Raw genomic sequence first — 15751 nt, forward strand, 5'->3', positions numbered from 1 at the left:
TGGACTGGGACAATGGGGTTTTTCAAACCATTAAGGTTGATGTTGGGGAGAGTAGGGAGGGTTCTGTGTGAGGGGGTGGAAGAGAGATGGAGAGATGGGGAGTTGGGGAGTTTGAGGGTTGTTTGGGGTGTTGGGGGGGGGAGGGTTCGGGATTTGGGATGTGCCTCATTTGCCTTCTGCTGTGCTTTTTGTGCCCTCATGTTGCCTTTCTTGAGTGGGGAGGTATCTGTTCGGGAGGGGATTCTGATGGTGTGCTGGGCGGGCTCTCTGGTTTCAGGGTGCTGTTGTTGCTGTGTTCTTCCTGCGCTGGGAGAGGGGGGGAGGGGTGGTGCTGGCCTTCTGTTGTGTTCGCCCTGGGCCCCTGCTACTTCAGGTTCACATGTCGCCTCCCCTTTGGTTATTTCACCGTGGCTCGCTCCTGCGCCTGCCCCGCTCCGCCTCCCCGCCTGGCGGGGTGTTTCCCGTGTCTCCGGGCCCCATTGCAGCTCTTTCTCCTTTGTTTACTCATGGCCCTGAAGATCGTTACCCTTAATGTGAAGGGTTTGAATAACCCGGTCAAGCGCAGGGCGATACTATCCCTTCTTGAGAGCACCCAGGCGGATATCTGCCTTTTACAAGAAACGCATCTCCTGGCCCGGGACTGTCCCAGGTTGCGGTCCCCGAAGTTCCCGGTTCAGCTTTTTTCCTCTGGGACTACTAAAACGGCAGGGGTTGCTATCTTGGTGTCTGGGAAGTTCAGGGGGGAGGTACTGCACAAGGTGGCGGAGCAGAAGGGGAGGCTCCTGGCATACAGATTTAGGTTAGGGGGTTTCCCTTTCACGGTGGGTTCTGTGTATAGTACTAATGATCGCCAGGACTTGTTTCTGCAGTCTGCTCTAGCCGACATTGCGACTACCCCAGATAGGCATATACTCATTGGTGGTGACCTGAATATGGTCTTCAATTCATCTTTAGACAGATCCGCGCAGCGCCATCCACAGACTGGGGAAATTTCACAGCTTAGTGCCTCACACTTAGGAGACCTTGACATGCACGATCTTTGGAGACAATTACATCCCGCCTCGAGGGCCTATTCCTATTACGCCAGGCTGGACTACCTCCTGGTGACGGGGCCGTTGGCCGCACTTGCGACGGCATCTGACATAGGGGTCCTCACGTTGTCGGACCATGCTCCGGTGTCGGGATGCTTCCAGTTGCCGCCGATATCCCCGAGACGCGGGGTCTGGCGCCTCCGAGACACTCTGTTACACCGACGGGAGGTACTGTCGCGGATCCGGGCCGCAATTGCTGGGTTCCGGGAGCACAACGAGAACGACGATACCACCCGGGCGACGCAGTGGTCAGCCCTGAAGGCGGTGCTGCGGGGAGAGTTCATTTCCATCTCCTCGGCGGAGAACAGGGATAGACAGCGGAAGAGGGACGAACTTACAGGTACGGTTCGAGAGCTAGAACAGGTACACCAAAGGACAGGGGCCCCCAGAGTCTGGAGGCGGCTCAAGGCGGCGCGGAAGCTTCTCGCCGCACTGGACATGGACAGGGCGGAATATGCGGCGCTGCGCCTGAAGCACGCATACTATACTGGCGGTGACCGTTGCGGCCGGTTGCTGGCGAATAAACTGCGGGTACGACACCAACGCCAGAAGGTCGAGGGCCTGTCCGTCCCCGGAGGCGGGTTGGTCACGGAGGACGACCAGATAGCGGAAGGCTTCCGCCGATACTATGCGGACCTCTACGCTGGCGAGCCCCCATCGGCCTCGGCAGAGGCTGATTACCTCACATCGGTCGACCTCCCGGTACTCACACCGGAACAGGCTGAGTACCTGGACCGGGATATCCGCCCGGAAGAAGTGATTGGGGCTATCTCCCGACTCAAGCATGGGAAAGCCCCAGGGCCCGACGGTTATACTCCACTCTTCTACAAAACATTCTGCCTGGAACTGGCCCCGCTGCTGACACGACTCTTTAACTCCTTCGCGGAGTCTGGGGCCATCCCCCCGGATCTACTGAGGGCGACGGTGTCGGTTATTCCCAAACCGGGAAAGCCCCGCACCGAATGTGCCTCCTATAGACCGATCTCGCTGCTCAATGTAGACCTTAAGCTTTACACCGGGATCCTGGCCGCACGTTTGGCGCCTCATCTGCCGGGGTTGGTGGATCCGGATCAGGCCGGGTTTGTACCGGGCCGGCAGACAGTGGACAACACCAAACGGGTGGTCCACGTTCTGGAGAAGACCTCTCGGATCCCCGGGGAGCATATGCTGCTTTCGGTGGACGCCGAAAAGGCGTTCGATCGGGTGCATTGGCCCTACCTCGAGAAGGTTCTCTGTAAGCTGGGGTTGGGCGAGAAGTTTCGCACCCTAATACTTAACTGTTACAAGTTTCCCACTGCGACGGTGAGGGTCAATGGTTGCAATTCGGGCCAATTCGCGATTGAACGGGGTACTAGGCAGGGGTGCCCCCTGTCCCCACTGCTCTTCGCTCTGTACATGGAGCCTTTTGCCCAGAGGATTAGAAGTAACCCAGAAGTGACGGGTGTCAAGATGGGCGGCTACATCCACACGATCAGCCTCTATGCGGATGACGTGATCTTTATGCTCGACAACCCGAAGGAGGCGCTCCCTGCCTGCCTCGCAGAGTTGGACGCTTTTGCGGCTGTGGCGGGGTTCAAAATGAATATAAAGAAATCGGCGGCCCTTGACATCTCGCTCGCCTCGGCTACCAGGTTGGAGCTGCAGAACCGCTTCCCCTTGCAATGGTCTAGAGATCTGATCCCATACCTGGGGGTACTGCTGGCACCATCCCTGCCTGCCATGGTTACGGCTAACTATGCGGCCTTAGGGACCAAACTGAAGGAAGAGTTGCTCCGGTGGAGCAAAGGTACGCTATCACTGTTGGGACGCATTGCTGCAGTGAAAATGACTCTCTTGCCGCAGGTGCTGTATCTGTTCCGTGCTTTGCCTTTACAGCCTCCGAAGGGATGGATACGACAGACTCAGGCTGATATCGCTCGATTTGTTTGGCAGGGTCGTAAACCTAGACTCCGTAGAGCCCTCTCCACACTGGCACCCGAGTCCGGGGGCCTCGGCATCCCGGACTTACACAAGTACTTCCAGGCGGCGCAGTTGCGCTACTTGGTTGAATGGAGTAAATGGGAGTCGGACAGACACTGGCTGTTTCAGGATCAGGCGGTGGCGGGCAGGACTCTGCAGGAGATACCTTTCCTTCGCAGGAGTCACAGGCCCCCCAATCTGTATGCGTCCTTTGTCACGCAGGCCACGCTCCGCGTTTGGGATGCCGTGTGCACTCGACATGAACTTACCACCTTCCCGTCGCCGCTTACTCCCTTGGCGGGGAATCCTGACTTCCGGCCTGGAACAGAGCCTGGAGCTTTTTCGCTCTGGCAGACGGCCAGGTGCTGTGCTTTGGTTCATATTTATGGCCCGGAGGGTGCTGTGTCGTTCACTGACTTGTGCAGGGAATACCACTTGCCCGAGACGGAGCGTATGCGATATCTGCAGGTTCGCCACTGGGCGTTACAGCCGCAGGTGCGAGATCTGGCTGATCGGAAACTTACCCCATACGAGCTGTGGCTCGCGACGCGCTCCTCCGACGCCAAGCTTATCTCGGATCTTTACCGGCTACTACAGCCCCCCCCCCCATCACTTTTATAGCCCCGGGAGGGCGCGCTGGGAGCGGGAGCTGGGGAGGACGCTGAGTCACAAGGAATGGGACGACATTTCGTATCGAGCTCGGCACTCGGCCTACCACACTGGGCTCACGGAGACTTTTACGAAGATATCTACGTACTGGTACTATACGCCTCAGAGGCTGCACGACATGAACCACCACATACAGGACACCTGCTGGCGCGAATGTGGGCAGACGGGAACACTCTCGCACATTTTATGGGATTGTCCGTTGCTGGGTCCGTATTGGCGGGAGGTCCTGGATGATATAGATCAGTGCTTTGACATAGAATTGCCGCGCCTTCCTGCCTATGTTTTGCTAGGGTTACCCAATGGCCTGATGTACCCACTGCGCTCTAGGAGGGGCAGACAGATAGCGATCGCTCTGGGGTCGGCGATCCAGAACATCCTTATATATTGGCGTACCACCACGCTTCCCACAACCACGGGCTGGTTACACAGGTTGTGGCATGTTCTAGGGATGGAGAAGATGTCCCTCACGGTGGCGGGGGAGGTAGACAGATTTGATGACCTGTGGCAGCCTTTTGGTGTCCTATTGCAATCAGAATTCAAAGAGATCACCTGTCCACGTTATCTCCGACTGCTGCGGCTGACCACCCCGATTTCCTAATGGGTGGGGGGGGAGGAGGGGAGGGCACGGGGTTCCTTTCTGGAAGTGAGGGTGTTGCTGGACATTAGCTCAGGCACAGGGGGGTGGGGGGGAGTTGGGATGGGGAGGGGTGGGAGTTGGGGGGGGTGTTCTAGTTTTGGAACAAGTGCATCATGGCGCTCACGCTCTTATTGGGGCTCTACACTCGCCTGGCTAGTCCTCTCCGGATACTGATGGGGTTCTTGGGGAGAGTCTTTGCAGTATACTTTCATGATGTCTGTATTCCTTTGTATGTATTATTGTTTTTCTTGTTGCAGAAACTCTAATAAAATACTTTAAACCTAAAAACTGTCACTAACTCGAGAGTCTCAAGAACCTAACTGCCAAAATATACAATTAATTTTTACCCTTATTTTCTCGAAAACTAATGAGAGGAAACCATGTCATGAGGTCATATGCAGTGCATTATGGGGGCGTAAGATATAGTTAGCTAAGGTAACTATAACTACTACATTTCTATGGTTTCGCAAGTGTGAAATCTGAGCCTAACTAGAACGTCCTTGTAACCTTTGTTTTTTTCCAGTGAATTCCTACGGTGTTCATATGTTATTACCTAACTGTAACCTGTAACCTTTGAGACGGGGTGAGGAGGGGAAGAGGCGAGAAAGGGGGCACCCCCGTCGAAATTTTCATAGGCTCCTGTGAGTTGGTGGCCACCAGGCCCCCCCCACCCCCCACACTCCCACGAGCAGAGCTAGGGGGTGAGGGTCTTTTTCCCTGGCCCCCCCCCTTTTTTTTTTGCCGAAGCAGAGTCCAAAGAAGGCTGCCAACACTTCCTGGCTTAAGTGTTGGCAGCCAATCAGAACTCTGCATTTCCCTGCATGAGTTCATTATTATTAGCGACGTAGCAGCAATTGCAGATATACAAATTTGAATTTCCTTAAAGCACAATCTGTGGACCAATAGCTAGCTTTAAGCCAAATTTGGTGCAATTCCGTGAAGCAGTTCTAGCTGATGTTGTGTCAAAAGCTCCTATGGGAATTAACATCACAAACGCACTTTTACTGACCCTCCTTTTTCTCGACCCTCACTTGACGGATCACCCCGAAACTTTCCATGCACAACAAAACTCACTATGAAACTGTTTTGGGAAATTTTGTGCAGATTTGTCAAACACCAAAGATATAAGCAAGTCAAAAAACACTGTTTCCATAGAAACATGGTCCTAACTATAACTACCTATTGGCAACCACCAGTAGGTAATATAAATATATAAGATTTCTTCACAGAACTGACGCATACCATTAACCATGTAAATTGCAGTACTGGGCATGTAATTGCAGTACTCAATCTTAATGTTCATGATTAACTTCAAACTTTACACAAAATAAGCAAAGCACAACTTGCTAGTTACACCTACCCCATAACACCCATCACTCTCATTGAGTGCCATATATTGGGCAGTGCCAATCAGTCTTTTTTAGGTTTTGCCTCGGCAATGCGTACGAAGTACGCATGCGCTAGCAAAATCTTATGTTTTGCTCTGTGGGGTCGGGTATCCGCCCCCTCCTCCCATTGGCTAGCTCCATAAATGGAGGCTAGCCATTGGGAGAGGGCTCTGTCTGTCAATCCCGGACCAGATTCGGGGGCGTTCCCGAGAAATTTTCCCTTTTGGCTACGTCACGCTACGTCAGCCAAAAGCCGGGAACGCCCCCGAATCTGGTCCGGCATTGACGGCACCCGGAAGAAGTCCAGGTGAGTGCTTGCTTTTATTTTTGGCTGTTCCCACCCCCTCTCCTGCTCTCCGTGTCTCCGGCCCCCGTTCCCGCCCCCATCCCGCTCTCCGTGTCTCTGGCCCCCGTTCCCGCCCCCCTCCCGCTCTCCATGTCTCCGGCCCCCGTTCCCGCCCCCTTCCCGCTGGTGCCCGTGCTTTGCTCTACAATGCCCGTTCCCGCCGGCGACGGCACCCGTGGTCTCCTCTTCGAACGCTATTTTAAAATCACACCTCATATCGTGGCAGCAGCTCCAGCTGAGACTAGTGTGTCTAATGCTGCCATTGTGCTGAAGCCATAGGTTTTTGCTGTGCGTGGACACGCATTTGCATCCCCTCCAGCCAAGACCAGAGCGTGCGGAAGCTGTGGGACTGTGCTGTCCGTGGACTTGCAAGAGCAGCACCTCCAGCAGAGACCAGAGCGCACAGTCTAGCCACTGTACGCAAGCTGTGGGATTGTACTGCTGTCTATGGAGACACAAGAGCAGCACCTTTGCCCAAGACCAGAGCCTGCAGTCCTGCCACTGTGTGGAAACTGGGGGACTTTGCTGTCCGTGGACACGCAGGAGCAGCACCTACAACGGAGACTAGTGTCTAGTGCTGCCACAGTGCTGAAGCCGTGGGATTGTGTTGTATGTGGAAACGCAGGAGCAACCCCTCCAGCCAAGACCAGAGTGTCCAGCGCTGCCATTGTGTGGAAGCAGGGGTACTGTGCTGTCCGTGGACATGCAAGAGTAGCACCTCCATCCAAGAGCAGTGTGTGCCGTACTGCCACTGCACAAGCCGTTTCCTGTGGCTACCTCTGCATCCTGTGCATGGAGGCTGCAGCCCCGGCGGTGGACTGGCTGGTGCCGTGCGCCGAAGATCACACTGTGCGAAATGACTCACTCTGCAGTCAGAGCACGGAAGGTAATTAGAAAGTACTTCGCACCCTACCCCCCCCCCCTCCTACCCCGCCCTCCAATACCATCATAATTACGGCTACATGGCATTCCGAGACCTGTATCGGCCAGAGCACGGAGGGTACTTAGAAAATACTGAAATCTGCACCCTGTAGTCTACCCACGACCCACCCCAGCAGTACCATCATAATTAGGGCTCCCGGTGTTATGCACATTCTTTTAGTAATATTTCCGTTTGTATTTCTCCATTTCTTTTTCACTCATCGTATAGGTATTCATATTTATTTTGTGTTCTGAGAATACATAGAGGCCGTACAATTGCATGTTTATTTAACGGATGAACGCACATAAGCATTTTAGAAAATTAAACAGCCAAACATAACACACCGAGAAGTAAATATAAGCATTATATACAAATACTAGCAGCCCGCCCCGACGTTGTCCGGGGGCAATCAGGCTTACAGCGCAGGCAGTCCGCCAAACTTAGTGTGTGGGGGGGGGGGTTTGCAGTGTGTGTGGGGGGGGCTCGCAGTGTGTGGGGGGGGGGCTCGCAGTGTGTGGGGGGGCTCGCATTGTGTGGGGGGCTCTGTGTGGGTGTGTGTGGGGGGGCTCTGTGTGGGTGTGTGTGTGGAGGGCTCTGTGTGGGTGTGTGTGGGGGGCTCTGTGTGTGGGGGGCTCTCTGTGGGTGTTTGTGTGTGGCATTTGCGAGAGATTAAGCTATTGGCATTGTAAATGACAATGCCATTTATTTCTGTTAAAAAAAACATAAATAAAAGTAATGTCAAGAGCAATGACAATAGCTCTAACTTTAACAAAGGCAAAACCATTGCATTGTAAATGCTTGTTTTAGACTGCTTGCCCTTTCTTCCACATGAAAAGTTGATTGACCAGAAGGTGTGCCTTAGTCCTATAAATTTATAAGCATTAGGTCCAGTATGGAATTCAACTAGTGCAGGCTCTCTTCTTTAAGGGGATGTGGCTTATAGAAAACCACAGTGATTGTGATAAACTGCTCTACATTGAAGGTTAAAAAATCAAGGGTTAGGGAATGAAGAGGTAGTGCTCGCAAGAGTACTATGGTGGATGCATCCTCCTCCATGCAATGGTTTAGGAAACAAAAAGATCCACCTCAAAGAGGACTTTGTATGTCTAGAGGTGTAAGGCATACACAATATTTGTTAAAATACCCCTCACACACCAAAAGGGCCCTTGGTGTCATGCTTCATCATCGGGGCCTTCCCGCCCCGCTGCGGGACGGGGCGTGCTGCGACTGGCGACTACGCTAGAGCACTTGGTTTTTGTAAGTGTGTGTGGTGTATTTGTTGAGAGTGAAGTAGGGTCAGGGGTGAGTGAAAGAATGATGTTAAAAAATACCTTGCCTTATGGATACAAAACAACTTTATTTGGTCATAAGCTGGTACCATTAAAAGCGTGGGTCGGAGAAATCACGCTAGTAATGTGCTGAATCTCCTGGGGGTATCAACATGTTTCAAAGCTGTAACAGCTTCTTCGTCAGGACGGAGTAAGATCCCTCTGTCACTCACTATGTTGCTATCAATATGTGAAGAAAAAGTATATACAAGTGATCTAAAATACAATACCTATGTGGTACGAGTATATGATTTGTAAAGCTCTGTCAGTATTTCTGAGAATAAGCCTGTAAAAGAGAGCACAGTTACTTCACGTGCACTTCCCAATGTGCAAACACAGATCACCTATGGAAGAAAAAGGTGATGCACAGTGACTTTTGTAGACATAGTATGCTACAGTTAATCATTGGTATTGTGACCTGCTGTGGTAAAGGAAGGGAGGGAGGGAGGGACAATACCCAACAAAACAAACATAGAACAGAAAGCACACACTCTATATGGTAAAATCCAAAGTGGATTGTCTCTAGTTTGAAAGAAACACAACATGTCTCTAGCTTGAAAAAAACATGTAAGTTTGTTGTAAGTACATACTAGAAACGTAAGGAGTCAATGCCCCATGAGTCTTCGGGTCGAGAGGTGAAATGAAACTTTCATCTGTTAGTGAGGCAAAATCACAAGGGAAACAAAAAGGAAGAAGACAAACAGAGTCTTAATCATAGTTTCTTTGGGTAGGAACCTCCCTATGCAGGCATCCTAGGTGAAAAAAATAGTAATAATTGTGAAGACCCCGATGATGAAGCATGACACCAAGGGCCCTTTTGGTGTGTGAGGGGTATTTTAACAAATATTGTGTATGCCTTACACCTCTAGACATACAAAGTCCACTTTGAGGTGGATCTTTTTGTTTCCTACATTGAAGGTTGTCACCACTTTCAGGGGAAAGGATGCCCAAGCCCAAAGCACCAATTTGTTAGGGTAGAATATAGAGTATCGTAGCTGTACCGAAAGTGCCTGCAGCTCATGGATTACAAGGAAGTGGCTGCAATAAGGAAGTAATTCACAAGCATTCGCAATCTAAGAGTGCCACTTTGCATGAATTCAAGTAGTATGCACAGTGAAAGACTAAAAATCCACTGTGACATTTCGAAGGGCTCAGGCAGAAACATAAGATAGCCCTTCAAAAAACACATCAGATCTGGTGATTTGAAAAAAGAGGGTTGATCAGGTAACTGCACAAAGGCCGAAAGGGTGGAAAGGTAACCCTCAATAGTGCCTACAACAAGATCTTGCCTGGCCAAAGACAAAATAAACAAAAACAGCATAAGATAATTTAGCCGTAAGAGGGTCAGAGTGTTGGTCCTCACTAAAGGTCAACTACTTAGCTTCGCAGCCAGAGTAGACAGACTTCAAGGAAGGGCAGAAAGCAGCCTGAATCCCACCCAACATTTTAAAAATCAACCCTAAATTACTCAGCTTGATCCACTCAATCTCCATGCTTGGAGATGCAAATTGTGGAGGTTTGGGTGCAGGACCGTGCCATGCAGATGGGACACCAGTATCATCTGAAAAGGAAGCCGAAGTGGAGGGCACACGCCCAGGTTCAACAAGTCGGAATACCAGATCTTTAAGCGCCTACTAAAATATTAGAAATAGGAAACTCCAAGGAACAGAAAGCCGGACAATGGATGTTCTCGGAGATAGGCAACAGTCCTACCATAGGCATCCCACACAGGACGCAGATGCCCTATGCTATCTCCGGATGCAGTCGCTACTCATGATTGGCAAGATCATGCCAGCTGATCGCTAAGCACGATTGTTCGCCCAAATGTTAAGAAAGACTGCCAGGCGACTCATCGTCTGGGAAAAACCATGAAACCAATCAGCAGCATAGGAGAGCCTATAGACAGAGAACACAAGGCCATACACTGCCTTGCTCGTTTCAGTACAACATGGTAGTATTATCTGCCTGGACCTAGACAGACCTGCCCTTGGTGGAAGGCAAAAAAGTCTTAAAGGCAAGATGACTGGCCCTCAGCTCAAAATATTCATGGGGAGCTCCTTCGAAGATTAGAGGCCTCTGATCTCCACATCATTGAGATCCACTCCAAGGAGCTGAGGTGATTCATCCGTCAAAACCAAGAGCTCCAGCAGGGAAGGGGAAACTGGTCTGCTACTTGCCATGTTTACTTTCACCACCCACCATTGAAGGCCTTGAGCTGCTTTATCCAAGATACAGATCAAACAAGTAGCTTCACTTTTGGACCCACTACAGCAGCCTAAGATTACAAGGCACAGCCTACATATGCCAATGGGAATGTGGCACATGCAGGATGCACAAGGCCAGAAGAAGAAAGTATGCTTCCCTCATCCAGGGTCCAAGGACAACAGAAATGAGGCCAAAGTCAGCATTTTGAACCGGTCCTCTCTCAGGAAAATGTTCAGAAACCTGAGGTCCAAGACAGGACTCCAACTTCCTACCATTCTTGGGGACCAGGAAACAGCAAACTGTTGGGGAAAACTGGAATAAAGCGAGACAAGACTTCTCTGGCAAAGCAAAAGTAGGTTTAATCACAACGGCCGAGAGATCAGTCACCTCGTTAGAGCTGAAAAGCTGATCTCAATTTGCTTCTACCTTGCAGCTGCTTATACAGTTGAAAAAGTGATGACCTAAACACAATTGTATATAAAAGCCAATAACAGGTCAAAGAATACATGAGTTCATAATATACATTTACATAATCACATCACCTCCGTCCTTTAACTTCGTAACCTTTTCTCTACATTCTCTTTATCATAGTTCTAACAAAGCTTTAATGAAACATTAACCTTCTTTCTGAGAGCAATTTCCCAAGACTGCTTATTTGCCTCTGTATGCTTTAGACTAAAGCCACCTTTGACTAATATTTTCTGAACCACCTCTCACTTAACAACGAGAATGGACTCTGCTTGTGTGCTCCGATTATAATTTCTTCAAGGCTTGTAAACATGTTTTTTTATTTAGATGACAACCTGCTGAAACTCTGTATCTGCTTTATGGTGAACTTCAACCTACATTGCATCTTTATGAAACTAAGGCATATATTGCTCTTTAACCATGTAACGCTCTGCATTGGTATCTACTAATGTCTACGTTAGTGCAATTTCCTCACATTTCATTTTCCCCTTCACAAAACGTAACAGCCTCTGCCGATCTGCCATGGGTGCCACATTATGGGCGAGAAGACTGAACCTCCATGGGCAAGATAGCACCATGATCCACAGACACCCAAGTAAATTGACTTTAGTGTCGACAGTAGATAGCTGCAGGTTCAGCAGCCCTGCGAATTACCAGTGCAGAAGATGCATTCTATTCCGTATGGGAAACCAAAAGACAGTTACTGTCATTTTCAGTTGAGCTGTCTAGGCCACTAGCATTACGCAAGTCCAACTAGAGAAGAAGGGGGGGGGGACCGGATACGCCTCCTCATAGTCGACCTGATCCTGGTTGATGTATGCTGAAGGTCATTGCTGGAGTCAGAGCTGAAAATGACATCCAGGTTCCTGTAATATCAACATTTTGACATGAGAACCATGGATAGCACTCAAATAAGCACATGGTGGGCCTCTGTAATCTCACACAGAGACATAGTCTGGGACCATGATGAAGTCTGCTACATTGGGGACAGACGGGGTAAGACTCTGCAATGCAAAACCCCACTAGTGAAGCTTCTCCTGGACCCCTAATGGATTTGTGAGGCACGTAGACACACCAGAGTGAACCAGAACCACTTTTAAGATAGGCAGCATGACTACCATAGCGGCCTACATTTTGGCCAGTGCGGACAATAACATGGGATATCTGATGTACGTTAACAACAGGACTGGAATAGGGTCTGAGTTCGATAATGCAGGCAGAGTTTGGCCTGTAGTGCACCAACTGTGCAACCTTTCTCTGGAGCAGCGGGGGATACCCTTTTTGGACTACTTGTGCTTCAGTCACGGCTAGTATCTCCACTTTGCCTTGAACTTACTGGATGATGGAGAACAAGATCAGGACTGGGTATATGCGACCTATTAAGGATCAGACTACAACTCACAATCTCAGTTAACCATTCACAGAAAAAAACAATTTCATATAACTACTAAAGTAAACTGCTGGAGTGTACACTTGTGATTCTTCTAGTGCCACAGACAATGAAAACTCAAAAAGCCATTTAAGCTGGTCTCAGGAAAGCAATAACCCAATTTGAGAAAGATTAAAGTTTTCAAGTTACTCAGGATAAAATGTACTACAAATCTGAATTCTGGATAAAAACCTGGATGGTTGACTCCCCTATCATCATTTTGGTAATCTATGTAAGTACTGATACCAAACGAAAACATGCAACTCCATATGGGACTTTGTGAAAAAGACCAATATTTCCAGCGACTGAAGACAGATTGGTTCAGTTTGACACAGAACCCAGGACCCACTTTGATAAACAAAAACCAAAATACAGACATCGATCAAATCAATAGCTGATGTAAACAAACTCGATTCAACAGATACATTGAGCTAACAAGCAATGTATTTATTTACAGAGGATTCTTTCACCCCAGGCTCAAAGAGCAGTGTGTTTACTCTGATGAAACAGGTTCTAACACACCAGCAATAAAACACACTAAATAATAAAATTACAGTACAAAAGCCTTACCCGGTAAGTAGATTCCTCAGCAATTTTTAATGTGTCTGTTTTCCCTGGTTTATTCTTAGGTGCACAAGTCAAATCTCTGGACAATGTTGTCTCTTCTTCTGTGTTTATATTTCCCGAAGAAGTACTGCTATACGGCTGTCTTTTAATCTGAGTACTTTGTCTCACTCGTTTAGTCAAATTCTGCTTCTGCCCACTGTCAAATAGATAAAGTTCAATAACTAAAAGAAAGACCTGAAAAATATAATTTAAACTGCACAAACTGTTTGCAGTTCAATTGTTCCACTACAACATTTAAGAGGCAATAAATGTTGTTTAAAGAAGAGTTATGCTTTCAAGACACACAAATCTAGGATGTAAAAATACATACATCTGTGCATACATCAAGAAAACAACGAAACACAAAAAATATTTATGTTTGGAACTACAAAATCAAAATATATAGAAAAAAGACGTAATAATTCCCATAAACAAATGAGCGAAATTCATCAATTTGAATAGCAATGAATTAGCAAATGGCCATGATAAACAATGTGGCCTACAAGTGCATACAGAAAACTCCTGCTTTTAAAGGGCCATTTGTAAACAGCTCAGTTGACATATTTTAATGACCCAGAAAATTCAAAGAATGTAATATTTACTATGCATATAGAAAATGAAGATCTAAAAAGGCTACTAAAGATTTTACACTGGTCACTTTGGAATGTAGGAAACTAGTGAAAATATAGAAATGAGAGCTGCATTGTGTGTTTTGTTGAAATAACGACTTGAATATTGTTTCATTAGAGGGAAATAGTGGGTGAACAGAGCACAACAGATAACAGTCACATGGAATTTGATGTACTCCCAAGAAGAAGCTTTACAATGACATGTTGTTTCATTCACTATCTCCTGAACTTAACTCTAACTAAAACCATACCCTAAACCATTGGAGTCGGCAAAGCAAAATCAGGGGTACACGACAGCTTAGATAATTAAATACTAACTTTAAAAAAAAGCATTTAAATAAGCAAGTTCTGTAACTGTGAATGAATTTTACATTGGAGATAAAAAATTAAGTTAGTATCAGCTCGATTCGCCGGAGCAGTGCATGTGCATCGAACAGAATACAATATGGACGGTGAGGGGCCTAAATTGAATTTAGAAAATCTCCAACCTTTCCATTAAAATGTTGGCTTTTTTAATTTATATTTGTTTGCACATTAAATAAAACATTTCATTTGTGTATTTATTTGATGAACATTTGTTTCTGTATTTTCTGTGTATTGTTTTGCGGTTCAAATACCTGAAAATGCTTAGGCCTGGGATTCTAGCTCCCAGTGATGACACAGTTGTGGGTCCCTGGATTTCAATAATGATTCAGTGGCGGTCCCCAGATTCCAGTAATGAAAAGTCGGGGTCCACAAAAATCAAACAGTTAAGAACCACTCCAATAAACATACTTTAGCACTGACCCTTGGAATAAACCCTATCACTCTGCAACTTCTTTAACCCCTTTACTTAAATACTTTTGATTTTTTCCTTAAAATAAATGCTTTATAAAAATTAAGTTTTGGTTTTAGAAAACTACAAATGTATTTTTCTTGGAAATTGCATTGCTCTGTAGCGTTACTTACTGGTGGTCGCCAGTAGGTAGTTATAGTTAGGACCTAGTTATCATAGGAAAATCGCAACATTCTATTCCCAATAACTTTGGCGCCGATTGACGAATCTTCGCGATATTTTCAAAACTTATGGCCTGCTCCGGTCTGCTCCTATCTTGAAAGTTTCGGGGTGATTCGGCAAGCGGGGGCCGAGAAAAAAAGAGGGTCCCAAAACGTGTTTTCCCCATGCAGTTTGCCATAGGAAACTTTAGCCGTGGCTACAGCCTGAACTGCTGAACAGAATTACACCAAATTTGACAAAAAGGTAGCCCTTGGTTCAGAAAGAACTCTTTTTGTTAAGTGGGGTAAATCCGTTTACTAGTTGCAGAGAAAATCAAAATAAAAAAATAATAATAAAAAAAAATCGATATCTAGAGGCACGCACGATCCGTGCACCCTCCCGATCACGAGCTACATGCTAATTGGCTGTCAACACTCCAAACCAGGAAGTGTTGGCAGCAATCAGTAAAACAAACGCTAAAAAAAAAAAAAGAAAAGGGGGCAGGGTAAAAACACCCTGACCCCCTAGGCCTGTTTAGGGGGTCCAACAAGAACCCCCAAAGCCAAAAAAACCCAATTTTTTATACAAAAAAATACCAAAATGCCCAACTGATCCGGGCGCGAAAATAAAAAAAAAAACAAAGCGTGGGCTCCTGCGCTTCGTTATTAATTAGCCCCCGAGTGGGCCAAGTCCCGGGGGCAATGTTTATATTATAATGGGGGCCCAAAGGGGCCCCCAGCCCCAGGGAAAGCTACCCCTGGGGCTTTTCAAAAGTATTTGGGTGGGGGGGGCTCACGGCCTCCTGCAGCCCGCGGACCGCCACCCCCGGGGCTTGCATAATAAATGGGTGGGGGGGCTCATAGGCCCCCCAAGCCCCGGGGACCGCAATATAAAATATTGGTGGGGGCACATGGCCTCCCCGCAACCAAGGGGACCGCCACCCCCCAGGGCTTGTTTTTATTAAAAAATTAACACCTTGTGTAGGGGGGCTCGAACCTCACACACGCCCCGGGGACCGCCACCTCCCCTGGGGAATAATTATTTAAATTGGGGGGTCCGTGACACAGTGGTGAAGGAAGGGGATGGGGCCTGAGGTGA

The 15751-nt window shown here is 48.0% G+C and overlaps 1 protein-coding gene across 6 annotated transcripts in view; it reads right to left on the reverse strand.

The window, feature by feature from the left end:
* Positions 1-15751, reverse strand: part of LRRCC1 (leucine rich repeat and coiled-coil centrosomal protein 1) — a 481085-nt gene that overhangs the window by 332350 nt on the left and 132984 nt on the right. For all 6 annotated transcript variants that reach the window (XM_078687089.1, XM_078687090.1, XM_078687091.1 and 3 more), the window contains one exon: positions 13013-13205. In XM_078687089.1, the coding sequence (XP_078543215.1) occupies positions 13013-13205 (193 nt within the window). The remainder of the gene's footprint in view (positions 1-13012; positions 13206-15751) is intronic.

Source organism: Lissotriton helveticus, chromosome 4_1 (genome assembly GCF_964261635.1).
Source record: "Lissotriton helveticus chromosome 4_1, aLisHel1.1, whole genome shotgun sequence".
Classification (NCBI taxonomy): Eukaryota; Metazoa; Chordata; class Amphibia; order Caudata; family Salamandridae; genus Lissotriton; species Lissotriton helveticus.